We start from the raw sequence: 26,971 nt of genomic DNA, 5'->3' as shown, positions 1-26,971 counted from the left end.
CCTTTTGATTTCATGTTTTGGGTTTCTTCAGATAAATACCACAAAATAGAATTACTAGGTCCTCCTTTCTCTCTTGTTTTATAGCCTTTGTTTAAAGTCTATTTTGTCTGACATAAGTATTGCTAACCCAGCTTTTTTTATTTGTCTGTCCTCCTATTCATAAAATACCTTTTGCCACCCCTTTACTTTCAGTCTGCGTTTGTCTTTTGATCTGAATTGAGTCTCTTGTAGACAGCATATGTAAGAGTTGTTTTGTCATTTATTCAGCCACCATATTTCTTTTGATGAGAGCAACTAATTTATTGTTATTTAAAGTAATTGTTGATAGGTATGTATTTATAGCCATTTTATTATTCATATTTTCTTATTTTCATTCTTCTTCTTAAAGAAGACCCTTAAAACATTTCTCATAATACTAGTTTGGTGGTGATAAACTCTTAGCTTTTTCTTGCCTGGGAAGTTCTTTATCTGTCCTTTGATTGAAAATGAAAGCTTTGCCAGTCTCTTTTGACCTGAAAAGTTTCTGTTGAGAAATCAGCTGACAGTCTTATGGGAGCTCCCTTGTAGGTAACTAACTGCTTTTACCTTGGTGCTTTTAAAATTCTCTCTTTGTGTTTAATCTTTGGCATTTTAATTATGATGTTTCTTGGTGTGGCGTTTTGGGGTTCATCTTGTTTGGGATGCTTCACTTTCTGGACTTGTATCTCTACTTCTTTAATCAGGTAGGGAAGTTTTTGTCATTATTTTTTAAGGAGGATTTCAATTTCTTGCTCTCTCTCTTCTCTTGAGGGCCGGCCATGATGTGGATGTTGGTGCACTTGAAGTTGTTCCAGAGACGCCTTATATATCCCCATTTTCTGGTATATATTTTTTCCTTTTGCTCTTCTGTTTGGGTGTTTTCTGCTTCCTTATCTTCCCAACTTGTTTTTTCATCCTGTGCTTCAACTCCTGTCCTGTTGATTCTCTGTAATGTAGTCTTCATTTCAGTGATTGAAATTTTTATTTATAATGTTTTCTTTATTTTTTATTTCTCCAATTTTTTGTGTCCTAGCTCTTTGTTGTAGTTCACACTAACTTCCTTTACTCTTCCCCAAGTTCATTGAGCATGCTTACAAGTGGTGTTTTCACTCTGTATCTGGTAGATTGCTTGTCTCCATTTTGTTTAGTTCTTTTTCTGCAGTTCTGTTCTGTTCTTTCACTTGGGACATGTTTCTTTGTCTCCTCATTTAGGCAGCCTCCCTGTGTTTGTTTCTCTGTGTTAGGTAGAGCTGCTGTAACTCCTGGTCTTGGTAGTGTGTCCTTATGTAATAGGTGTCCTGTAGGGTCCACTGTTACAGCCTTCCTGGTCACCAAACCTGGGCACTCCAGGTGCACTCCCCCCTTGTGGGAAGTGTGTGCTCTCCTGTTGCAGTTGAGTCATGATTGCTGTTAAAAATAGAATGGATTTACCCACTCGCTGATCGGCTGCAAAGACTGGCTGCAATCGCTGTGGTGTCTCCCATGCCTGCTGAGACTGCCCTTTAGTGTGTTGCTGTGCAAGTGGGTGAGTGATGCTTTTTGTGGTCTGAGGCTGTCCATCAGGTGTGCTGACTCAGGACCCCTTGGGAGGTGCAGACCATGGCCAGCCAGCACCTGTGCCCTGCCCAGGGCACCCAGTGTGAACTACAGAGCAACCTGCAGATCGCTGCTGCTTGTGCTGGGCTTGGACGTGCCTGGGAGAGGCCAAGCTACAAACCAAGGGCATCAGACACTAGCGCTGGGCCTAGGGCCACTAGGTAGAAATAAAGGGCATGCCTAGGCCAGGTGCTGCTTGTTTGAGACATTTCAGGAAAATCCACAGCAAGAGCAAAGACAAGCTGTTTGTAGGGAAATTTCACTTGAAAGGATCATGGTGGACCTGAAATTTGGGTGGGTTTCAGGGAATCACAAGGGTGGGGCAGAGTGTGAACCAGGTTGATGGAGACTCAGATATGGTGTCTGCCCGCCAGCTCTAAGGTGGGGGCGGGGGGCTCAGAAAAGGAACAATGGTCTCTGGCAGTACTTCCGGGAGAAAGTTGCCCCTCAGCTCTCGCCCTAATGCCAGACAATTCAGTTGCTTCTTGTATGTTCCTGGTGCCTTCTGAGCTCCTGTCCCAGTTCTGGAGCTCAGGGTAAGTGCATGTGCATGCGGGCCTTTTAAGAGGAAATGCCTGGGACTCCAGATGCTTCTGTCTCACTCAGCTGCAACCACTGCTGCTCTTTACAACTAGAAGTTGCAGATACCTGACTTCCTGCACTGAAACTGTGGGCTGTGGAAGCTTGTATGGGGCCGGGATTCCTCACTCCTCATGGGGGACCTCTGCAGCCAAGATACCCCTCTTGATTTTTAGTGCCCACATGTGGGTGTGGGACCAGCCCAGTCTGCATCTGTGCCCAGCCTGCCAGTCTGGCTATGGCTTCTTTACTTTGTACTGGCAGGACTTCTGTTCAGTAGAAATCAGGAAGTTCTGAGTGGTGGGTGTAGTGTAATTGTAATTTTTATCTGGTCATGGGATGATGAGAATATTACATTCACCTACACAGCCAACTTGACTGGAAACCAAGACATGTTAACTTTTTTATTTAAGGATCACGATTCAGTAACGATGATAATGTTCAATCGTTTAACCATGTCGTTAAGTGACACTGGTTTTGTTTCTGAGTTTGTGAGTGAGCTGTGGTGAAGAATACCCCCTACTGCATTTGGGTATCCTACCCTATTTTCTTGCTAAGTTTACCTCCATCAAATGCCAGCACAGTGAAAAGGCAAATCATGCCCTTAATCTTAGGAAAATAGGTTTGACCTCATAGATCCTCTGAAAAGCATCTTAGAAACTTCAGTTCCACAGACCACATTATGAGAATGGTCCTTCTGGATAAACCAGGGACAGTCTCCCCACTGGCTCCTGCCTTTGCTTCCTCCTCACATCCTAGAATCCCACTGCCTGAGGGGGGTCCCTGCACCCCAAAACTCTGCTTTGCCCCTGTGTCATTCTAGAAGAAAGCTCACCCCCTGGAAGTGTGATTTCAGAGTGTCCTCGGTTGGCGAAGGGAAGTGGGGGGACAGGTGTTTCCTGTTCAGAACTGGGAACAGTCTGTGCCTGAAGGTACCAGACCCACAAGTAACCTACCTGTGATAGGTTCACTATACACCAGCTTAATATGTATTCATGTCCCGGACAGAAACCTGATGTCGTCTGTCAGAGAAACGATATTGGCCCTCTCATATTTCATGGGTCTGGTGCTGTGACCTGAGGCCCAGGCAACATGAAGCGCAGTTCTGTCCAATAGAACATTCTGGGCCAAGGGATTGTTGTGCATCCTCACTTCCAAAGCAGCAGCCACTGGTTGCAGCTGGCTTTTGAGCCTGGAAGTGTGACTAGTGCGCAGAGCAGTTGAATTTTTAATATTATTTAGTTTTAATTTAAAAACCATATGTATCTTGTAGATACCATATCAGTGAGTGCCCATATAGAATGTATTGAGTTTCCACACTCTGCCCACCCCCCCAAAGATATTGTAAGACTCATAGATAATTGTACACTGAAATTATTTTCACATGGAAATCATGGGTCTCCATTCATCTGTGAGGGTCTTAGATATATCCTCAACATATAGCTTACCCAAGAAATCTTACTTAATATGTATTTAACAGATAGAGCATACAGATATTAACCAAAATGTGATTAATGCTCTAAGGTTGTAAATGGTCAAAAACGCTCATCTGTGGAGCTAGTTCTTGCGCACAGCACTCTGGGACTCGTGGTGCAGTTTTTGTTAATCTCATAAACATGAGCAGGCACAAAAGTCTTTAGCTGAAGAGAAAATATTTATTAAACACAACATATATCAAATACATGTAGGCCCAAACATACTCATAAAAGTATAAAGCAAAGATATAAGCATTGCAGTTCACCTTAGAATTCCTTACATATTGCCCCACCCAATATGTCCCCCAGAATTCACACAGTTCTGTTTCCCTTCACTCCTGGACCCTTCTCCCCTCGGGAGAATATAGATGAAGTTTTTACAATTGCAAAATAAAAAATTCTCTAAGCAAGACCCAAAGATGAAAAACCATGAAGGAAAACAAAACTTTTCCATGTGAACCACGTGCTCTGGAAACACAAACCCTTGCCCATAATCCAACTCAAAGACGCATAAGGAATGTTGACAGAGAAGAGGTCACGTGTGTCAGCGTTCCTCCTCCAATGACCACGAGGACCACCGGTGGGCAAACGGCTGGATTTGCTCATCACTGCTGCGAGGGAGAGCGCACACCGTGGGGGGCAGGCATCCTCGTGGGAAGGTGTGAGACAGAACACGCACAGGATGTTGGCTGTGGATGGGCGATTGTGGGGGGAATCCGTGGATGCTGAAGCTCAGCCTAGATTGACATCATTAGGAAGTGGGAGCGATTCTGTGACGGGCACCTCAGTAAGTATCTACGGAGCGAGGATGAGGGTGTGATAGGAAAGAAGCTGCCTTCGCTCCTGCTAGCAGGCCCCGGGAGCTGCTTGGTGGCTTGTGAGTCGCACGGTGCCGTGTGTTTGTCTGTGTTTAGACAAGATACAACCTGGTGCTGTCCTGTGTCACTTTGCCCTGGTCTCAGTATGTCCTTGTCCGATGCTGATGTTCTGTGAGGTGACTAATGTCCAACACGTGAATAGCACAGCCTAGCAGTGAGCACCAGCCCAGCTCCCCATGACATTGGGTCTGTAGGGCACAAAGAAGCTAGTGACTCTCATACCAGTAGGAAACATTAACAGATAAGGGCAACTGTAATTGAGTCATGAATCAGGGAGTCTGTCTCTGAGTTAACAGCAAAACAAAGGGAAAATATAATTATACAAATCAGGAAATGACATTCTACAGCTCAACACAAATGTCTGAGACCAAAGGGTGGACAATGTTCATCACCAAACACAGGGACATGGGAAGATGTCGCTAGACAACTCAGCAAACAAGGTAGGGAATCTTCAAGGGAAGGCTGCAGACAGACCCATCACCAGATCACCCTTAGTTAATCACTACTCTTAGTTAATCGCATTATTTTTAACTCCAGAATATCCAGTTAACGGGAAAATGGGGGAGGAGAGAAGGGTGCAGGGTTACCCGCATTTAGGACAAAACCAGTTTGCCTTTTCTACTTTGGCTGCCTGACCCTGGCTGGCTGTGCCCTGCTCTGCAGACCCGTGAATAAACAAATGTCTCATTTGCTGCTGAAGTCCTGTGTCCCGCTGTTTTCATTGTGAGTGTTTCTCACAGGCCTCACCCGAAGCTCTAGGCCTACTCCCAATGTTGGGGCTACTTTTTCAACCTTCTTAAATTCAATATTTAAAAATATTTACAACTCAGTCAAAAAATAGAGAATAGTAAGTAGCCATTCGTAAATGAAGAAATGCAAATGTTAAACTATTCTATTTGTCATAAACACATGTAAACAAGAATGAGAATGTGGAATAAGAGAAGAATAAAGTAAAATCTATCACTTCAGCAAGATGAAAAAAAAAATCAGTGCATCTACCAAAGGGTAGAAAAAACATACTGTTGTAAAGATTGAAGGGATTGAAAACCTCTACTATATTTCAGAAAGGTGCTTTTGCAAAAGGTCTCAGCTATTGAAATGCCTCTTTTAGGAATTTATTCCAAGGAGATAATCATGCATATCCTTAAATATATACATTGAAGAATGTTGCTTGTATTGTGGTTTTATAAGAGGAAACAGATGGAATGTATCTAAATGCTCTAATCAGTAGAGTGATGGTAACTATGAACAGAGGAATGTTAACATGTACCAGGCAGCAATACCATGTGATCTGTGTGAGCTTCAGAGCAAACCCACGAGACACACAATATGGGATCCTGTGGGAGACAGGGGAGAAGAGACTCACAGAGGTCCAGGGGTGGTCAGGCTGTGGTTGAACACAGGGTGTTTCCCCTTGGAGCCTTGATGACTCATTTCCACTGGGTCCCTTGACCGCAGTTGTCACAGGAGGACCCAGGCCTGAGTGGTTCTGCCTCAGGCCTGCCTGTGGTGTGTGGTGTGTGGTGTGTGGTGTGTGGTGTGTGGTGTGTCCTGTAAGGGACTTCCTCTGGAAAAGTTTCACAATAGACATCCAGAGGAAGAGTGAGACTAAGGAAGGACTAGGGTGGAGGGAGTAACGGGAGAGCGTAGGCAGCGCTGGTTTGATTGTGGAAACGTTACAGGGAAGAAGTGAGCCAAGGAAGGGCTGCCGTCAGCTCATTGGCAAGTCTAAGACAAAGAGGGTCTTGGAGATGGCGTGGGGGTGGGGTAGGGGTCGGGGGTGAGTCTGAGACAAGCGGCCACTGCCTGCTGCTCGCCTCAGCTGAAAATCTCAAGAGCTCAGGACGTCAAGGGGCAGCGTAAGTTAGCCATCTAACCCACAATCAATTTCACCATCCAGTGTCTATATTTCAAGGCCTCTGATGTATCAAGGTTATTTGGAATCTGTAGACAGAAAGCAAAGCAAGAGTAGGACCCTGGCAATGTGTCATGAGGAAGATAGGCAATTAGCATAAATGACAAAGAGAAATGTAAGTCAGGGCCATGTGCTGTGAGGAAAGGTTCCTGGTATCATGAAAGCAAATAATCAAACCTACGCATCCCCTTCCACTGGCCTCGGTATTGTCTGAAAGATGTACAGAATAGTGGCCCATGGAGCAAAACAATTATACACAATCATGGGACAGGAAATATCTCTGGGAAATTAAAATATTTTTATAGAAGCGAAAAATTCAATGGGTGAACTGGAAGATTCAAGTTATACTCCTATTAAGTCATACAAATGGCATAATGTGGGCAAAGCTTGTTACAGAGCAGGGTCCCCACAATTCCGCAGAGACCATGGTTTAGGGAGTGGGAGGTGGGACTCAGAGGAGCACAGCCATTTTTCTTGAGAGATGTCTGCATATCTATAGTGGGGAGCTAGTGCCTTGGTATTGCAAATGGTTTTGGTCCTTTCAACGCAAAAGGAGAATTGAAGGACCTTGATCATTGAATGGTGACCAAAAGCTTATGGGGCATTTGCAAAATTCTACAAGTGGCCCCAACTGGTCCCCACACACAGACTGGTCACAGGCCACAGCCAGGTGTTTAAAAATAAGGCAGCAGCCATTGAACAGGGGGAACTCCATGCTGTTTACAAGGAGGTAGAAGGGAAAAACCTTGTGGGCTGAAAGAGAACAACATGGTTCTGCATTAAGAGCTGAAAATCACCGCGACCCAGGAAAAACCTCCCCAATCAGGCACAAAAGGATGGGAGCTGATAAAGCTGAACTGCGTCTGGGAAATACAGAGCCACGGACTTCTATTCTCCTAGAGGGAAACGGTACCCCTGACTTTTCTGATCTGAACCTAACCTGGTTTGGCAGGGGGAGGCAGAACTATGAGTTTTGGGTGTTTTAAAGAAAGTAAGACCTAACAGCAGAAATTTGCCATTAATCTAAGTCCGTACATCCTTTAAATAAACAATTCCTTCCCTTTTCACCAAACTCTGGTATTGGGAGTTATGCTTATGGCGGCGGACAATCACGCCCCTCATACCTGAATAGCCCGTGGGGTCCATTACAAGCTGGAGAATATACAGCAGTCTGTCAATCCAGGGATTCCAACAAGTTTATAATATCTGTATAAAAATAATGATGAGTACGAAATGGTTTTTCACATGTTCAAGCATATTTCTCAAAATTTACAGATAAAAATTGACACTTTGAGTTGCCTAATCTGATTTTTCCCACAGCAAATGAAAACACCCCACACCACACCACATCACAATAGAATTTGAGAAAAAGGGTGGAAGAGACCTTGAAAGCTTCAAGAAGCAGCAGTTATGAGCCTGGAGACTAGAAGACATTGAAGCAATGCCTTCCAATTTCTGAAGAAAAATATATTTCCTACACAGAACGCTACATCAATTCACGGTGTGAGTAACGGCTGGGATAGCCTAAAGTTTCTTCACGTGTTTAGAGTTTTAATAATTAACTTTCCACGTTCTCGTTCGGAAAACACTACCAGGCAAAGTGGCGGAAATGAGGGAGTCAACCAAAAGAGGGGGACCTGTGGGATCCAGGTGACAGGGGGACCAGAGCAAGACAGGCAGGGGTTGCCCCACATGATGTGAAGGACGTCCAAGATGTCCACCCGGCTCCAGGTGTGCCAGGACCGAGGGCTGTGGACAGGTGTCTGCAGAGATGAAAGTGGTTGACTGTTTGATGGGTTCAAATACATACTCACGAAGACTTAGACTCTGGGGCAGTAGCGGAATGAACTTGAGGTAAAATGACTCCCATTGTCTGAGTCAATATTTTCAAGTAAGGCAAATCTGGGGATAATTTGTTCAAGGATTACTTTAACCATCTTGCTTGCTGTGGCTGATGGAAGTGGAAAGACTTCCAACCACCCAGAGAAATGATCTAGTATAACTAAGAGAAATTTTTGATGACCCACCTTTGGCATTTCAGTAAAGTCAACCTGAATGCTCTGGAAGGGCCTGAGTCCCGGCGGCCTTCCCCCAGTCTGCACCTTTTGTACTGCCTGTTTGTTCACCTTCTGGCATATGAGGCATCCATGGCAGACCTGCTTAGCTCTAGTGTAAATTCCAAATCCCCCATATTGTCTGAGGACGGTGTCCCAGAGGGCCTGAGGTCCCCAACGGCTGCCTTGATGCAGTGTTATCATAATTTCCCTGAGGACCTGCTCATTCAGCATCTCCCTCCCATCTGGGAGTTTCCACTTACCACTCACATCTTTTGAGGCTCCTATCTGAGTTAATCTCTTAATTTCCTCCAAGGAAAAGGTAGGAGCTATTGACACAGGGCAGGGGGAGACACGGAACCAGGTAGAGGACTTTACTTTCTCCCTCTAACGCAGCCTGCTTTGCTGCATTACCAGCCAGCCTATTTCCCCTAGCTTCATATGATCCCCCGGTCTGATGCCCACTGATGTGGACTATAGCAACTTCTGCAGGGAGTAGGAGGCCATCCAGGACTGACTTGACTAGTTTTTCATGTATTAGTTCTTTCCCCCTGCTATTTATTAGTCCTCGTTCTAGCCAAATTTTTCCAAAGGTATGGGCTACCCCATAGGCGTACTTAGAGTCTGTATAGATGGTTCCTTCCTGGTCCTTTAGTAATTTCAGTGCCTGCCTTAAAGCATAGAGTTCACAAGTCTGTGCAGACCAATTATTAGGCAGCCTCCCTCCCCCAGAAAGCACTTGAGAATCCCCATCAATGATGGCATATCCATTATGCCTTTTCCCATTGATTACTCGGGAAGAGCCATCGATGAAAAGGGATTGTCCATCCTGTAAGGGCTTTTCTCTCCAATCCGGTCTGACCTTGGTCTGGTATTCTATGACATCAAGGCAGTTATGCTCTAAAGCCTACCGAGCCCCCTCTTCTTCTGCCCAAATGAAGCCAGCAGGGTTCAAATTTGGGCTTTGAGAGAGAGATAAGTCATCCTTTTCTAGGAGGATGGCCTCATACTTAAGAATCCTGGAGTTGGTTTACCGCTGCCCTGCCTTCTGGTTTAGAATTGTTCTTACTTGATGGGGGCAGGTTACAGTGAGAGGCCCCCCAAAGGTTAATTTCCTGCTTTCTTCTACTAACAAAGCTGTAGCGGCCGCCGTCTGGATACACTCTGGCCACTCTCTAGAAACTGGATCGAGAAGTTTGGAGAGATAGGCAACAGGTTGTTTCTTTCCAGCCCACTCCTGAGCCAGAACGCTGAGTGCCGTGCCCTGATCCACCATGAGAAAGAGTTGGAAAGCTTTCTCTAAGGAAGGAAGGGCTAAAACTGGGGCAGTTACTAGAGCTTGTTTTATCTCATTGACCGTATTTATCCCCTCAGTCGTCCACTGAAGAGGATCTGGTTCTTGTTCTAACAGTTCTGAATACAACAGTCTGGTTTTCTGAGCAAATGATTCTATCCAGAGCCTGAAATACCCTGTTAGCTCTAAAAATTTCCTTAATTCTCACTTAGTCCGAGGTAGGGGAAGAGTAGTAATGGCGGCTATCCTCTCAGGGCTGATTTTTCTCTGTCCTGCACTTATTAGAAGGCCTAAATATTTTACCTCTTGTTCTACAAATTACTGCAATTCTCCTTAGACACACGCAATCCCTTCTGACCTAAGAAGTTTAAGAGAGAAATAGTAGAGAGTCTCACCTCCTCTTGATCAGGACCAGAGAGGAGTAAGTCATCCACATATTGCAGTAATTGAGTGCGTCCCACAGGAAGGAATTCTGTAAGGGTTTCTTCAGGAGCTTGGCCAAACAGATTTGGAGCTTCTGTAAAGCCCCGGGGCAGGACTGTCCAGTGATATTGCTGTTTCCTTCCCATGGATGGATCATCCCATCCAAAGGCAAACAAGTCTCTGCTTTTTAGAGTGAGGGGGCAAGCCCAGAATGCATCTTTGAGATCTATTACACTAAACCGCTTATGTTCAAAGGGGATTTTCTAAGGAGGGTGTAAGGGTTAGGGACGACAGGATGGTGTGTCCAGACGAGTTGGTTTATGACTCTTAGGTCCTTGACCAGCAGGAAGCTGCCGTCAGATTTCTTTATGGGGAGGATGGGGGTATTATAGGGGGACATACATGGCTCCAGAAGTCCACCCTGCAGGAGCTTAGGAATAACAGGGTGTAAGTCTTTTCTTCCCTCATTGGAAATGGGGTACTGGCATCTGCAGACAGTTTCCCCGGTCTTTGCAGTTAAATTTCAAATGGAGCAATCTTCAGCCCCCCCTTAATTTCCTTCATTACCCAAACTATAGAGTCAATCTGCTGTTCTCCTGCTTCAGTTAAGAGATGTAGTTTGACCTTAATTTGTCCCTCTTCTACCCCGATCTAGGCCTAACCTGATAATTAAGTCTCGGCCTAAAAAATTTATTCCTACCTCAGGGACATATAGAAAAGACACTTTAATTAATTCTTCTCCTAACTGTAGTTGCATTTGCCGGAAAACTGGCACTTGAAATCCTTCCCCTTTTACACCTGACACTAATATCTTTTCCTCAGAGAAGTCTATTCCTTGGGGGTCAAGAAGTTAAAGATGATCTGGCCGCCCTCGTATCTATTAACAATGTAATTTCTTAGTTATGAGGTCCCACCTTTAAATTTCTCAAGGGCTCTTGGTGGGATCTGCTTAAAAGGAGCCCCTGACACCCCTACTCCTCATCAAAAGTCATGAGGTTTGTAAGATCTGTCTCTTTCTGGAGGTCAGGACACTCCTGCCTGATATGGCCACGTTTCCCACACCTGTAACAATTCCCAGGCATAAAAGTCTTTCTTTTCCCATTGCCGGTCGGAGGCTTCCCTTGTTTGGGCCTCTGGCGACCCCTTCTGTTCAGTGTTTCTAGTCCTTGCTTCCCCTGGATGACTTTCTCAGCGGCTGAGACCCTTATCTGGGCCTCTCCTCCTCTCTCCTAACGCACACTTTCTGCGCTTCCCTGAGGAGCTCCTCAGTCGTTCTTTCATCCCATCCATCTACCTTCCGTAATTTTTCACTAATATCTGGCCAGCTTTTCATTACAAAGGTGACCTTTAAGAGTCCCTGCCCCACAGCGTCCTCTGGATCTAGGCCAGAACACTTTCTCATCTGGTCCCTGAGCCTCTGTAGGAACACAGATGAGCCTCATCTCTTTCTTGCTGTATCTCGAATGCCTTTGAGACATTCTGTGCTCTAGGGACAGACTCTTTAATTCCCTGGATGATGAGATGCCTAAGGTCTCTCATCTGAGTCCTATCTGCTGGCCTGTGATGATCCCACTCAGGATCTACACTGGGGAACTTCTGTTCAGCTGGGACAAGTCCCGGACCAGGAGGGTGTTCTCTTTCCCATTTCCTCATAGCAGCCCGTCTGATCATTCCCCTCTTCTCCACCCCAAAGGATGTCTAGGATGGACATTAATTCTGTCCACGTGTACGTGCAGGGTCCAAGGAACTGGTCTAGTTGTTCCGTCAGTCCGAGGGGGTCCTCTATCAAGCACTTTATCTCACGCTTGAAATTTCTGACTTCAGTGCTGGTTAAAGGAGCAGTGACATGTCCAAGTTGCCCTGGACCTATGGGGACCTCCCTGAGGGGAAACATCAGCTGCTCTGAGGGAATGGGGGAGCTCTTCAGGTCTTGCTTACATTGTTCTAATTCCTTTCTTAACCTAGAATAAGTTCCCACCAGCACCGTAGGTGTCATGGGGGCGGGTACTGGTGGGGTATCTGCTAGGTGTCCCTGGCCTCCTCCATCTGCACTGTCCGTCCGCGGTGCCTCTGCCCAGTTGGCCGCCGCTGGCCAGGGCCGTAATGCAGCGGGAGGCAGGACAGAGGGTCCCAGGCTTTATCTTCTTTTTTGTTTACAGGGAAGAGACCTGTGGAGTTACGGGTTGGTAGTAACCAGCAGAGAGCATATTCCTTCTCTTCCTTAGAAGCTGAGGTCTGATCACTCACATATAAGACCAGAGCTTGACAAACCCAAGATTCATCAAACCCAAATTGGGGCCAGAGAACAGATTGCCCCTTAATGGGTTCCTTGGCCAGATGAGACAACAATATTTTACCCTTGTCTGTTTTTCCTTACTTTTCGTCCGGGGATCCTCTCCCCAGTGCTCTAACATTCCCCCTAATGGACTGCTGGGTGGAATGTCTATGGGGTCGTCCTTGGCCCCACCCCTTTTAATTTCCCTGGGCCTAGAATTTCTATTTCCCATCCTCAGCTGCTTCCTGTGGCTGAATCTGGTTGTGTTCTCAACCTCCTCTGCCAGAGACTTATTAGATGAAAACCCCGTGAGCTCACTCCCCCTGTACCGGAGAATCTTCGCATGCCCCGTGTACCCAACCCCTTTACAGAGACTCATTGGTCACAGCCCGAGATTCACTTTGTCCGTCTCCAGCTGTTTCCCTCGCGGGAGAACAGAACCGCGGATCGGGACTCGGCACTCGCTTCGTGTCTTGAGACACGTCTCAGCCTCACACACACAATCAGCTTCCTGAGGCTGCCCAACCACCAAGCCGGTACTTAAGTTTAATTTTCGTACCTTGTGCCGCGCACGAGGTTGCCTGGTTGCCGCGGTGCTTGCCTTTGTTTCCCCCCTGCGTCGGTCCACTGCTGTCCCAACAAGAAGTCTCGGGTCGTTTCCAGACACTGAGGCGGGTGGGTGCTGGGTCAAGCGGGCGACCCAAAAGCGGGTAGGACGCGTCTCCCCGCCTTGGCTCAGAGCCCCTTCCCGCACACAGGCGGAGGATCAAGGACGAGCCCCCAAACTGTGGGAAACGCTCACAAGAAAACACCGGGACACAGGACTTCAGCAGTAAATGAGGCGGTTTTTTACTCACAGATCTGCAGCTCTGGGCGCAGCCAGATCAAAGGGTGCGCGCCACCGGAACCGAGCTGGACGTTTTTATCCTAATGCGAGTAAACCCCCCTTTCCTCCCCCTCCCCTTCTTCTCCATTTTTCCCTACTAGATACTCCGGAGTTACAATCTATGCAACTGACTAAACCAGCTAAGGGTAGTAATTAACTCATAAATAAGTTTCCTGAACTCATTAACCATGCATAATTCCCAATTGATAAATATTCCATGATGGGTGCCCCTCAAACTCGGTTAACTCTGACTGTTTATGTCTCCAGTCCCTCTATTTCTAAATTACAGTTGCTCAAGATTACATTACTCTCTTGCTGCTAACCATTTCTTACGGGTTTGAGAGTCACTTTTATCTGTCCCTTAAGTGCCACGTCCTTAAATAAACTTTCCTTTCCTTTTATTTTATTTTTTGTTTTCCTTTCTTTTCTATTCTTTTCTTTTTTTTTTTATTTTTTATTTTTGGTCCTCACCCGAGGACTTTTTTTTTTTTCCATTGCTTTCAGAGAGCGGGGAAGGGAGAGAGAGAAACACTGATGTTCAAGAGAAACATCGTTTAGTTTTCTCCTGTGGGCGCCTGGACCAAGGATTGTACGCTAAACCTACATCTGTGCTCTGACCAGGGATCGAACCCACAACCTTTTGGTGCATAGGATGACACTTAAACCAATTGAGCTACCTGGCCAGGGCTGGCATAAATCCTTTGGTAAAGAGTCTGGAATTTTGATCTATTTTTATTGCGTTATTTGTTGAGTTGGAGGATTCTTATGCACAGTCTAACGGAAGACATTTGTAAATGTTTTCTCCCAGTCTGTAGCCTGAACTCCTCTTACAGACATAACAGAACACACTAATGCACAGACATATTCTCCTGGGATGAGAAATCAGAAGTGACTCACGGTGACGTTTTGTGGATAGAGGACTTCAGTGACTGAAGAAGCAGGGGAACCATGTGACTTATTTCATTTTGTGTATTCGTGAGAGCCTTTCAAATTCTCTTGCATGTGCAGAAATCATCTTTTCAAAGAACAAGTTCCCTTAAAAGTCCTACACTGATGAAATTCCTCACGGATCATCATCAGATTGCAATTTAAGGTTCAGATTCTAACCTTGTCCTCTAGGACCAACCATTTTGCCTTAGAAATTCCCTTCCTGAAAAACTTAGCTGACTGTATGGATAAATCTTCCAACTGAAAATAGCTTAAAAATGCCATGTATAATACAAAACAATTTTTTTTCAAGATTTATTTATTTTTAGAGGAGAAGAAGGGAGAGAAACTTCAGTGTGTGGTTGCTTTTTTCACACCCTCAACTGGGGACCTGTACTGCAACCCAGGCCTGTGCCCTGACTGGGAATCAAACCAGCGACCCTTTGGTTCGCAGGCCGTCTCTCAATCCACTGAGCCACACCAGCCAGGGCCAAAAAACAGCTTCTTAAAAGCAACAGAGAGTTGACGAGATGCTAATGACTGCGCCCCAAAAGAAGGAGAAGACCATCTTGGCCTCCACAGAGAGCATCGCCCTGAGTGAGAAGGGGAGGAAGGAGGGCAAGTTCATTGCCTGGAGCCCGGACATGAAGCTCAGCACCCTCAGCCCCGTGCTGAGCTCTTAACTTTCCTGCCCACCTGCCTTCCCTTTTATACACGGAAATGAAGCTTTCAAAATTAATTTTGTGCCTATAAATAATACACACTTTATGTGATAAATGTAGTCATTGTAAAAATTATAAAATGCTAAAAGTTATATGTGAGAAATTATTACTAAACTAAAGGGGTTCATTCACATGTGCACATGATAGCTCAATATAATGCTAACAGGCCCCCTGGCTGGTGTGGCTCAGTGGATTGTGTGCCAGCCTGCAAACCAAAAGATCGCTCATTCAATTCCCATCCAGGTCCCGAGTTGGTGGTATGTGAGAGGTAGCCAACTGATGTGATATCCCTTCCGCTCTCTCTAAAAATATATAAATAAAATACACACACTAAAAAAAAAAAAACCTAACAGGAGTTTGTAGCAAAGAAAGTAAAGGCAACTGATCTTTCTCTCTCCCCCTGCCCACCCCGCCCCCCCATCAACAAACATATGCTCGGGGGAGGAATAAAAAGGAAGAGGCTCGCTGTAGAACAGTGTGCCCTGTAATGGCCCAGCAGCCTCACGCCCCTCGTGTTTACCGGGTCTCTTGATGGCGCCGTTTTCTCTTGCGTTCATTCAACCCTGTGTTGACTTGCACCCTAAGGGGCTGCACAGGCTTGTGGCCCAGAAGCGATGGGCTGTGCTCAGCAGTCTCGGCGAGCAGTGGGCGAGACCGTCGGGGTGTGAGCACCTCTGTGCTACTTGCAAAAGGACAGAATCGCACGGCCACACGTTTCTCAGAACGCGTCGCCATCGTTAGGCGGCGCGTGCATGAAGGTAAATGCATCAGGTAAGTAGGCCGGACACCTTAAACTTACCCATGGTGTGTGTCAGTTACATTTAATTTAAAAATAAAGTTCTTTGTGGATTTTAGGTACAACCGTGGCATTCGTGAAGAATCACTAAGAAGGGTAATCATGAACATTATTTAAACCGACATCCACATATTAGATTGCGAAGAGTCCCTTTCCACAGTCATGACCCCAGGAGCTCTAGGGTCCCTAAGCACCAGCAGTGGGGGGCAAAGAGCAGGAAACCATGAAGCCAGATGGGGAGGTCTGCATCCACCAAAGATGAGAGTCCCCAACACAATGACGTAAGAAGTAAAGATGGAATCTGGCACATAGGTGACCCAGGGGACCAGCATCGGGACGGTGTAGTCGGCTCTGGTCCCTGGAGGGCTCTGTGGTGGCTGCAGGGGGTGTAGATGTGCTGCCACCTCTGGTGGTGTCTGTGCAGGTGACGCACCGCGGAGACACTGGGCCAGACCATGGGGACAATGAACGTGATATTGAAGATGGACCACAAGATGGCACCCTCAGGCCTGCCTGGTGACAGTGATGGCCATTACTGAGTCACCCCTCATGAGCAGTGGACAGGAGGCCCGAGAAAGTGTCCCATGTCCCCTGGGGAGGAGCTGAGCTTAGAGTCACATCGTTGTTAGGGTGGAGGCACACTCTGCAGCAGGAACTCTGATGACCGTGTTTCCCACCAGGACCCTCTCCTTAAGCTCCTACTCTTGTCTGAACTCTGTCCCAGGTCTTCCACTATCATTCCATGTGACCCAGGGGCTGAATTCTGTCCCTAATTGCCTCACACTGTCATCCTGTGTGACCCAGGCTGGTCTTCCTGTGCATTCTAGTCCCACAGCTCTCGCTGCTCACGGCCTCAGGTATGTTTAGCCTGGAAAATATCCCCAATTGAAGCCAATGTCTCCCTGAGGTCTCCCTCTGTCCATGTGACCCTAAAGGGCACTGTAATTGTCTCCTCACCGGCCATAGAGTCCCGTGTCTGGGGTCTCTCATTGGATCAGCCTGTCCCCGTGTTATGGACGATTAGCTCTGGAGAGACAGCTTCCTGGTTGTACAGACTGGGATCAGGACAAGGCCGTGACTTGAAAATACAGAGAGAGAGAACATTAAAATTGATCACTGGAATTTTCACTTCATGGTAAGAAGTGTCCACTTATAATTAGGTCTTAGAAACCAGGTCCGCCTGCCAGCACACAGGTCTGAAGTCGTCCTTCTGAGAGGCCATGGGGAGGAAGGGGCACAGCACACTGTCTCCAATGCTCCTTCCAACATGAGTTGGCACACGGGATGCACAGACATGTCACTGCATGTACATGGGTCATTCAAGCCAAAACAGACAGATGGGACTTCCAGGGCCTCTATACAGTATCCAGCCATGGCCCCTCACTGGGAAAACAATGCTCGCCCCCAGAAGTCTAGTCTCCTTCCCTCACCATAAACGCGACCCACCCTTTCCCGTCTTCTCCCCCCACCTCCTTCCCCTCTGCTGACCACCAAGGTTTTGTCTGCGTCTATGAGTTTCTTTTTGTTGGCTTTGTTCATTTGTTTGTTACTTTTTATGTCCCACATACGAGTGAAATGATAGTTTTTGTCTTTTTCCATCTGACTTATTTCACTGAGCATAACACCCTCCATGTTCATCGTGCCGTCCCAGATGATGAGTTCATTCCCTTTTACTGCTCTGTAGTATTAAACTGTATAAATGCACCATAGCTTTTTATTCACTCATCTACTGATGAGCATCGGGCTGCTTCCAAATCTTGGCTATTGTAAATAACACTGCTATGAACATAGGGGTGCACATATTCTTTCAAATTAGTGTTTTGGATTTCTCCAGATAAATACTCAGAAGTGGAATTGCTGGATCCAAAAGCAGTTCCATTTTTCATTTTTTGAGGTAATTCCATACTGTTTTCCACAGAGGCTGCACCCGTCTGCATTCCCACCAACTGTGCACAAGGATCCCCATTTCTCCACATCCTCACCAGCACTTGTTGTTTGTTGACTTACTGATGGTGGCCTTTCCAACAGCCTTGAAGTGATACCTCATCGTGGTTTTAATTTGCATCCGCCTGATGATTAATAACATTGCGCAGAGGCTATCTGTACGTCCTCTTTGGAGAGTGTCTGTTCTGGTCCTCTGCCCTTTTTTCCCCCAGTCCTCACACAGGATATATTTATTAATTTTTGAAAGAGAAGAAAAGCAGGGGGTGGGGGAGAAAGAGAGACAGACATCAATTAATTGCCTCCGGTACGTGCCCTAAGCACTTGTCCAGACCAGGAATCGAACACACAGCCTTTGGTGCACAGGCCAATGCTCCAGCCAACTGAGCCAGCCGGCCAGGGTGCATCTGCGTGAACTGTTCACACAGGTCTGGTTTCCGCATCACAGAGAAAGTCAGTTGGTCCGTGGGGTCACACCCACGTTTCTGTTGTGTCTAAACCTCCGTGCCACGCCCAGTTAATCTTCCAGAAAATAAAAAGGAAAACATCTGGCACTTGATATGAACATTCAGAACGTATTTATTGGACCCTAATATAAGCAAGCCCCTCAAACAACCGTAACCACACTTAATATGGGCCGTGTAACTTCCCCAAAATTCGTGTTTGGGATTCAGGAGCTGTACCCTGCTTCTCTGCAGCGCTCGCTCGGTAACAAGCCGAGAAGCTCGTGGCTGTGGCTGTGAGCACGCAGGGCGTTTCTACATGTGCTCTGTGCCCACAGCTCCGTGGCCTTGCCCAGCAGAACTGGCCACGCTGGGACTCAAGCCGGGACAGATGATCAGGAAGCACCCGTCATCCATCCCTGGACTTGCAGGAGCGAAAAACGGACGCAGCGGCTCTGCCGCAGAGATTTTAGGGAACGTAAAAATATGGGAGCCGTCGCCAACGTGGTGAAAGGAAATGGGCCCCACACCCATGTCCAGAAGAACGCCCACGCGGCGTAAGCGGGGACTGACCATCAGCGCCGTCACCGGGTCGGTGCTGGCCAAGAAGACGTCCTTCTCCCTGCAGCTCACGCTCCAGAAGCCAAGTGCGGCAGAGAGGACGATCTTGTCCTGCCGACGGACAGACTCCTTGCAGATGCCCAGGTTCCACTCCGCGCTGGTGCCCACGTCCACCTCCCAGTAGTGACGGCCAGACGTGAAGCGCGCGGAGCCCAGCACACAGCGGGCGCAGCTGAACCTCTGCGGGTGGGCTGTGCGCTTCTGTTCCAAATGCGCAGAGCGGACTCGCCTCCGTCCGCGGAGATGATGAGGTGGTCGTGGGCCGTGGCAACATCCAAGGTCATGTCCACGGTGGGAAGAGAGATAATCGGTCAGCCCCGTACCCGCCGCTCACGTCCACGCCAAGGCCCACGCTCCTCGTTCACTGCGCGTCTTCGACCCCACACGTCAGAATTCTCCTGGGGAAACATCCCTGGCCCCGGATTAGATCCGATTTTATACATCAGATGGTCGGCTATTGTTGGAACTCGCCGTTGTCATAACAGGTACTCTCTGCCCCTGAAGCTACTGGGTCATTTGATTTAGGATTTTTCTTCTCTTGAGAACGGACTCCGTATGAAGAGAGACCACAGCTGCCGCTCATTCCCAAAATGATCACACAAATGATCACAGGTTCTGCCAACACACAGGCCTCAGATACGAATTTCGGATGGTGGGAAACACTCCACTTCTTGCAGAATAATGTTGACATCAAGGCTTTCTCCTCTCTCTGCTCAGAGTCCTGGCCTTGGGACGTGTTGGGACCTCAGCGGGGACCTGGCGGGGAGCTCAGCGGGGCAGCGCTCCTAGACGCAGGGAACTCGGAGCAGAGGACCCGGTGCAGCCCGGGGTCTCCCTGCGACTCTAATCACGTGCGCACCGCTGCCTGTGACGTCACCCTGTGGGCGGGGCCAGCGGGGCCTGTGACGTCACCCCGGGGCGGGGCCAGCGCGGCCCGTGACGTCACCCTGTGGGCGGGGCCAGCGCGGCCTGTGAGATAATCCTTCGGGACAAAAACTGTTGTGTGCTTTCTTTTTTCCTTTTTCCTTTTCCTTTCATTTTTTAAAATCCTCACGTGAGGATATGTTTTTATTGATTAGAGAGAGAGAGACAAGGCGATGGAAAGAGAGAGAGAGATCGATTGGTTGCCTCTTATAAGCCCCCTGACTGGAATCGAACCTGAAACCTTTTGGTTTACAGGACGGCGCTCCCACCAACTGAGCAACCCAGCCAGGGCTCTTTTTAACTTTTAAAAGAAATTTCTATTTTTCTGTTACAGTTGATACAATATGGAATGTAAACTGAACAGGACAATTGTTTTTAGAAACTGATGTTTGCCAGATGGGAGGGAGTTTGGGGGGCTGAGTGAAAAAGGGATTGAGAAGCCCAGATCGATGGATACAAAACGGTCACGGGGTGTAAAGTCCAGCCCAGGGAACACAGTCAGTGATACTGTAATAACTGGGTGTGGGGCCGGGTGGGCCCTAGGTTCTAGGGGGGAATCACTTCATAGGATATACGAATGTCTGCTTACTGTGCTGTACATTTAAAACTAATACAATATCGTATGTCAGCTGTACTTCAAAAATAAATTTAAAAGATACTTAAAAATGAACATTGTTTACAAACACATTAAAAACAGTGCAAATCAGGAAGAGTTGCTTTTAGTGCTGCAGGGTCTGTAACACCTAGCATAGCCCAGACCGGATTTCTACTTGTATTAACATCCAGTTCCAGGTGATCATTAGCTACTGGTGCGCACACTGGAAACATTGGATAGCACAGGGCTGGGGTATGACTAAATATTGTATTTTCTTGAAAGCCTACAGATCGCCCTACCCGTGTGGCTCTGTCTGCCAAATAAAAAGTGGTCGGTTCAATTCCCGGTCAGGGCACATGCCTGGGTTGTGGGTTCGGTCCCGGTCAGGGTTGTTACCAGAGGCAAGCGATTATTTCTCTTTGGATCCATGTTTCTCTCCTACGCTGTCTCCCTCCCTTTCCTCTCTCTAAAAATAAAATAAATAAAATATTTTTTAAAAGAAAGAAACCCTATAAACACTTCTAATGTAGACTTACAGGGTGGAAAATTGGAAAAGAATGAGCATTTCAGGTGCCAGATCCAAGTAAGGGCCACCTGGACTGGAGGGATTTTAAAAGTTACTCTTTCCTGTGGGCTGGGGGAGGGCACCCCGTGCCTTACCTTGGAACTTCCGCATCCTGGGGTTCATCCGCAGGACGGCTTTCAGCTGCAGCTCCAGCACCTGGACCTCTGACACCAGCCTGCGGAGCTGGCCGTTGGGCCTGATGTCGCTCTTCTGAGAAACCTCAGAGCAGGTGAAGCACAAAACCCCGTCCCCGCTGGTCTCCTTCCGCAGGGAACCCACACACTGGAGGCAGCAGATGAAGCCACATTCAGGTTCACGGGGTTGTGGAGGTAAGTCAGGCAGATGGGACACCTGCTTGCTTCTTTAAAGTGCTCGGCCATGGCCGCTGTGTGGGGGAGGTGCAGGTGTGAGGCTGTGAGGGAGTAACGCGGACTCCTCAGCCCTGGGACACCGCCCTCTTTATATGAAGAGTGATCTGCAGTCACTGCTGTAGGTAATGAGGATGCAACCCAAGGACAAGGATCAGTGACTCCTGGCCCTGAGCTTCTGAGGCTTACAATGTTAGTTGGAATGAACACATGATTCATTCTGGGGCTGTAAGTTAGGTGCTGAGAAGGTCTCTACTCTACGTAAGTTTTTTTTTTTTTCCAGTCCTCTCCCCAGGATGGGTTTTTATTGGTTTTGGAGAAAAAGAGGAAGAATGGGGGGAGGAGAGAGAGAGAAAAACATCAGTTGCCTCCCATACATGCTGCAGCCAGGGCTCAAGCCCTCAACCTTCTGGTGGATGGGACGACAATCCAACCAACTGCGCCACACGGCCAGGGCTACCTCAGTGTCTCACCTGGCAGCCACCAGCCCTGAGTGGCTATTGAGCCACCGAGTTGGGGCTTATCCACACTGAACCGTGTTGAGCATAGATGGACCCTCCAATTTGAAGACATCACAGGAAAGAACCTAAGCTACCTCCTGCAGAACCTCCCACATTGATCACATGCTGAATAGACTCCCTTTTGCCACTTACAATAAATAATATTTGTTTGACTTTACTTTTTTTATGTGGCTACTAGAAAATGAGATTAGCCCTGGCCCAGTAGTCCAGTTGGTTAGAGCATCGTCCAGATATGCCAAGACTCCAAGTTCAATCCCTGGTTAGGGCACATACAAGACAACCAATGAATGCAGAAATGAGTAGAAAAACAAGTCAATGTTTCTCTCCATCTGTCTGTCTGTTTCTCATATCAATAAATTTAAAAATAATTTTTAAAGGAAATTAGTATACGATGACGTATATGTGTCACCTTACATATCAGGGGCCAGTGCTGCTTAAGACCCAGAAGTCCTGCAATTGCTCCACCTGAAAGTGCCTGAGACCCACGCAGAACCTGAGGGCTGGAATAAGTCAATGGCTGACACTACACTTACCACCTCACAGGGGCCTCCAAGCTCAGATCTGGCTCCGGATCATGACTACCACATTATTTCTGCAACCTGGTGTTGAACATCTAAGTTTTGCCGGTGGCTCCCATCAAAGGCCCCATGTATCTGGGTGCCCACGCCATGCCTGGCATTAAGCTGGCCTCAGACAGCACCTGCTGAAACTTTTGTAGAAATTGAAAGTAAAAATGAAATCCTGTCAGATGGACTAACCTCTCTCGCACTAGGTCCTCCTCTCGCCTCTGGTTGCTTCCCCTGGTGGCTCAGCTCTGGAGTGAGGTCGACCAGCAAGCCTGTTTTTTAAGGATGGTTCCTCCCCTAATTTCATTCATTTTCTGTCTGTCCCACTTAATCCAATCAGACTTCAATTGAATCATTGATATTTTCTCACCTCATAGAGAGGTTACCAGGAACAAAGGATGTAGTTGGGTATGAAAGTTATTTTTAAACTAATGTGAACAAAATATTGCCATGTAATCATTCTAGATTAGATGATGACTATTCTGTCTGTTGATGAACTGTAACTGACATTTTTAAAATGCTCATCATTATCAATCCTTCTAAATTGAATGAGACCTGGTTTTGTGGGGGAGCATGGCTAGTTTCAAACGGTTTTTGATCATGAAGGTAAAATCTCACATTTTGATCAAGAAAGTTCAATTAAACTTACTCAGAAGTCTTTCCTAAAATCATACTCACTAGTCCAAGTTATTTCAAAAGACTGTTTTTTCCACAAATGTGAAGGTATTTGTTTAGAAGTTTGTTAAAGAATCCCAAAACTATTCCCTGATAACTGGTGACCAGTCAAGGTCCAGTTTATTTTAGTTAGAGTCAAAGTTAAAAGGTATTTTTACAGTACTGTAAGGGATAAAGAAGCCACTGGCTCTCAAACCAGGAGGAGATAATTAACAGATGAATCATGGAAAAGGGGTGAGGAAATGACATTCTGCAGGTCCTCACACATATCTCTGGAATCAAAAGGAGGACAATTGTCAACACCAAACACAAAAAATTGTAACCCTAACCATCATTTATCCACCTGTACCCTCCCCACCTCCACCCACCCCTCCCCCACACAATTACCACACTGTTGTCTGTGTCCATGAGTTTAATTTTTAATTTTTCAATTATAGTCAACATCAAATATTATATTAGTTTTGGCTGCAAAGCATAGTGATGAAACATTAATGCAGCTTATGAAGTAATCTCCCCATACCTCTAGCACCCATCCGACACCATACACAGTCACGACAACATTATTGATCATATTCCCGAGCTGTGTTTTATCTGCACCCTACTAATAAGTAGGACCCTGGGGGAGGGGGGCCTGGTGACCAGCTCCTCACACGACGCTGATAAGGATGCAGCCGCGGTCCGATGCTGGTTGCAGAGACAGCGGTCAGGGATTCTTTAGTCCCAAGGGAAGGATTGAATGAGCTTTAGCACCAAGTCCCCTACAGAGCAGCGACATCACGCTGGGAAAGAAAGTCACCGTGAACACATCCAGGTCAGTCTTAGAGGTGCTCATCCCCCTGCAGCCCCCGCCGTGTGCTCAGGGCATCCCACTCTGAGAGTCTCCAAACCCAGCTGTTCCCCTCAGCTCAATGCCCCCCCTTCCTGCCCTCAGGGTCTCACCATGAAGAGCTGTGAGGGACACAGTGGGGTTCCACAAGCTGTCGCTGCCTGGGGGAGAACACAACAGCAGAGCCGTGGGCAGGTAGGCCCCCTTCACAGGCTCCAGCCTCCACTCTCCCGGGGTCCCAGACAGCCCCTCCCTGCACCCAGACTTACAGGCAGCCTGGGCGTAGCTCTCCCTGACTCACTGTAGGGCTCTGGGGGCAGATTGGGGGGGGGGGCTCAGGGGGAAGCTGCATCCCGTGACCCTAAGGGAATCCTGTACCCCTAAAGTGCAGGGAAGTTCCTGGAACTGCGACTGAACACCCAGAGTAGGACCTGCAAACACAGGAAAGTGCATGTGTGGGGATGGACCTACAGCCTGTGTGGACGTCTGTCCTCAGCAGGGACCTTCCACTCTGACCTGTGATCATCAGGTGATAGATTTGTCCTCCACTGTCCCACAGGCCTCACTGAAGAGTAAGTGTCAGCGAATAGGGCCGATGGGCACGCGCCCGTGTGGGGATGTGACGGGCCATTGACCAGGCACAGAGCAGTCCCCCGGGGCTTGACCCCCGCGGACACAGGACACGCAGCCCGCCCCGCCCACCTGAGCGCCTCCTCCTCCAAGTCACAGCTCCAGCGGCCGCCACCCCAAGGAGACCCAGGAGAGCAGCGATGCCCGCAGTGATGACGCTGGTCTGAGCAGGGGGCTCTGCGAGGGGCAGGAGAGAGGCCAGCCTCAGGCCCGAGTCCTGACCCGCTCAGGGACGCCCCGAGACGAGGCGCTGTGCCCACGCCCCCTCCTCACCCCATCGCAGGGTCAGGGGCTCCGGCAGCGCCCCGTGCTGCACACGGCACGTGTGTCGCTGCTCCTCCCCAGGGGGCACCGCCACGGCCGCCCACTTCTGGAAGGTCCCGTCCCCCGCAGGCCTGGTCTCCACCAGCTCCATGTCCTGGGTCTGGTCCTCCCCGTTGCGCTGCCACGTCAGGGCGATCTCCGCGGGGTAGAAGCCCAGGGCCCAGCACCTCAGGGTGACCTCACGGTCAGAGACGGGGTGGCGGGTCACGTGTGTCCTTGGGGGCTCTGAGGAGCAGGTGAGGACATTCGGGAACTTTGCGTTGGTCCTGGGGACCCTCCCACACTGACCCCCTTTTCCAACTCCCCCTGCGGGAAGCCCCCCGCCCCCCAGCCCACAGACGGAGGCCCGCGCCTGGGTACCTGCCCGCAGCAGCGTCTCCTTCCCCTTCTCCTGGAAGATGCGGAACCAGCGGTTACAAATCATCCGCAGGCGAAACCTCCAGTGCTCCACTCGAGAGTCCTGCACCAAATCGCGACCCACGGGGACCTGGACCGCCGCAGTCCCGGAGCTCAGGTCCACTTTCATGGTGAGGTATTCGGTGCCCTCGTAGGCGTAATGCCTGTACCCACGGAGGAGGCGCCCGTCCGACCACACGGTGCAGCCACACGTTTTCTGGACGGTGTGCGACACTGACCCCGCCCCATGTGAGTCCTGCTCACTTAGCCCCGCCCCCAGGACAGGTGTCCCCCCCGACCCGACTAGTCCCGCAGCCGCAGCCTCGGGGAGAATCCCGCCAGCCCGAGGGGATAGGTGTCCTGCCGGGACCCGGGCGCGCGTGGCTCACCGTCCTCGCTCTGGTTGTTCTTGGCGCGCAGCCTGTTCAGTATCGCTCGGGACAGCTGTTCGTTGTTCTTGAGTAACCGCATCCAGTCGTCCCACAGCTGGGGGTCCGCCTGCTGCACCCACGGCAGCTCCAGCCACGGTTCCCGCGGCTCCAGCCTCGGGGTCGCGGCGCCGCTGTCGTAGCGCACGAACTCCGTGTCGTCCACGTAGGCGATGTCGACGTACCGGGACTTCCCGCGGCCCGGTCCCGACACGAAGGTGCCGAAGTGTCTCAGGATGTGGGTGCCTGGGGGCGGGAGGACGCGCGTCCTGCGTCCCGGTCGGCCGTAGGGGCTGCGGGCCCGGTGGGCGGTGATGGAGAGGAGGGGGCGGGAGAAGGGGGTCTGGGGTCCGGACCGGGGTGCTGGAGACGCGCCTTCCCGGGTCCCGCGCCCCCGCGGGGTCCCCTCGCTCCTGCCCCGCAGAGGCCGTTGCCTTCCGACCCCGCACGCACCGGCCCAGCTCTCAGCCAGGACCAGGGCCCCCGAGAGCAGCAGGAGCAGGGGTCGGGGCGCCATGACGCACCCCGAGCGTCTGGGGAGAAGGAATTCGGGTTCTGAGTGAGGCCTTTATACTCGGACCCACGGTGACGCTGATTGGCTCCTAAGAGTCCGGACAGCCAATGGGAGTGAGAGCTGCGTGATCGTCATAAGTATCCAGGCAGAAGGACCCGTGAGATGCAGAAGGGAAACCCGGGGGGACATGGAGACACCCAACAATGACAGTCTGTACCCCAAACTTGGTGCTTTGGCTGAGACCCTGAGAGCCAGGCCTGAGGACCCGGTCGCTGCCCTGACCCCTCCTCCCGCACAGAGATCTCTCTGCCTCCCTGTCTCCCTGAGTTCCGGCCCAGCGGGTGTTTTATTCAGTGATTTTTAAAAATATATATTTTATTTATTTATTTTAGACGGAGGGGAGGGGTGGGAGAAAGAGAGGGAAAGAAATATCAATGTGTGCTTGCGTCTTGCGCACCCCCAAGTGGGCACCTGGCCTGCAACCCAGGCATGTGTCCTGACTGGGAATTGAACCAGTGACACTTTGATTCACAGGCTGGTGCTCAATCCACTGAGCCACACCAGCCAGGGCTGTTCAGTGACTGTTAACATTTTAGTTTCTGACCATCTATCTATACAATCTTAAGAAATAATTTTGTTTGTGTGGTTATAGCTATCATTACTTACCATACAAGAAATAAAACAAAAAGTAATTCATTTAGGATAATATTAATAACCTACATGTAAACAGAAATAATTTTTATGAAAAATAACTCTTTCCTACATACACAAAGTGGTGAGAAGAGCGGGTCTGCTA

General features: G+C 48.7%; 2 protein-coding genes and 1 pseudogene across 2 annotated transcripts in view; all 3 read right to left on the bottom strand.

Annotated features, from left to right (window-relative positions):
* LOC149995567 (patr class I histocompatibility antigen, A-126 alpha chain-like) overlaps positions 1-26,971 on the bottom strand; it is a 135,769-nt gene that overhangs the window by 4,802 nt on the left and 103,996 nt on the right. The gene's annotated exons all lie outside the window — the stretch shown is intronic.
* LOC149995573 (ret finger protein-like 4A pseudogene) lies at positions 18,538-21,307 on the bottom strand (annotated as a pseudogene).
* LOC149995572 (patr class I histocompatibility antigen, A-126 alpha chain-like) lies at positions 23,914-26,213 on the bottom strand. Its single transcript, XM_090260882.1, has 6 exons — positions 26,111-26,213; positions 25,623-25,930; positions 25,198-25,467; positions 24,787-25,062; positions 24,544-24,690; positions 23,914-24,044 (listed from the first exon to the last, which is right to left on the bottom strand). Exons 1-6 carry the CDS (start codon positions 26,176-26,178, stop codon positions 23,914-23,916), a joined length of 1,200 nt encoding a protein of 399 aa, XP_090117008.1. The 5' UTR covers positions 26,179-26,213.

This window comes from Furipterus horrens, unplaced genomic scaffold (genome assembly GCF_987537825.1).
Source record: "Furipterus horrens unplaced genomic scaffold, mFurHor1.1.pri manual_scaffold_13, whole genome shotgun sequence".
NCBI lineage: Eukaryota > Metazoa > Chordata > Mammalia > Chiroptera > Furipteridae > Furipterus > Furipterus horrens.
This window is presented reverse-complemented; position numbering and strand designations above follow the sequence as displayed.

Bases quoted from the DNA above. Each gene is read 5' to 3' on its own strand.
- LOC149995572 (XM_090260882.1), bottom strand. From the start codon at position 26,178: ATGGCGCCCCGACCCCTGCTCCTGCTGCTCTCGGGGGCCCTGGTCCTG. The intron at 25,063-25,197 runs GTACCCAGGCGC...CCTGCTCCTCAG, and splicing joins GGAGACGCTGCTGCGGGCAG to AGCCCCCAAGGACACACGTG. The intron at 24,691-24,786 runs GTGAGGAGGGGG...TGCCCCTCGCAG, and splicing joins GCCCCTGACCCTGCGATGGG to AGCCCCCTGCTCAGACCAGC.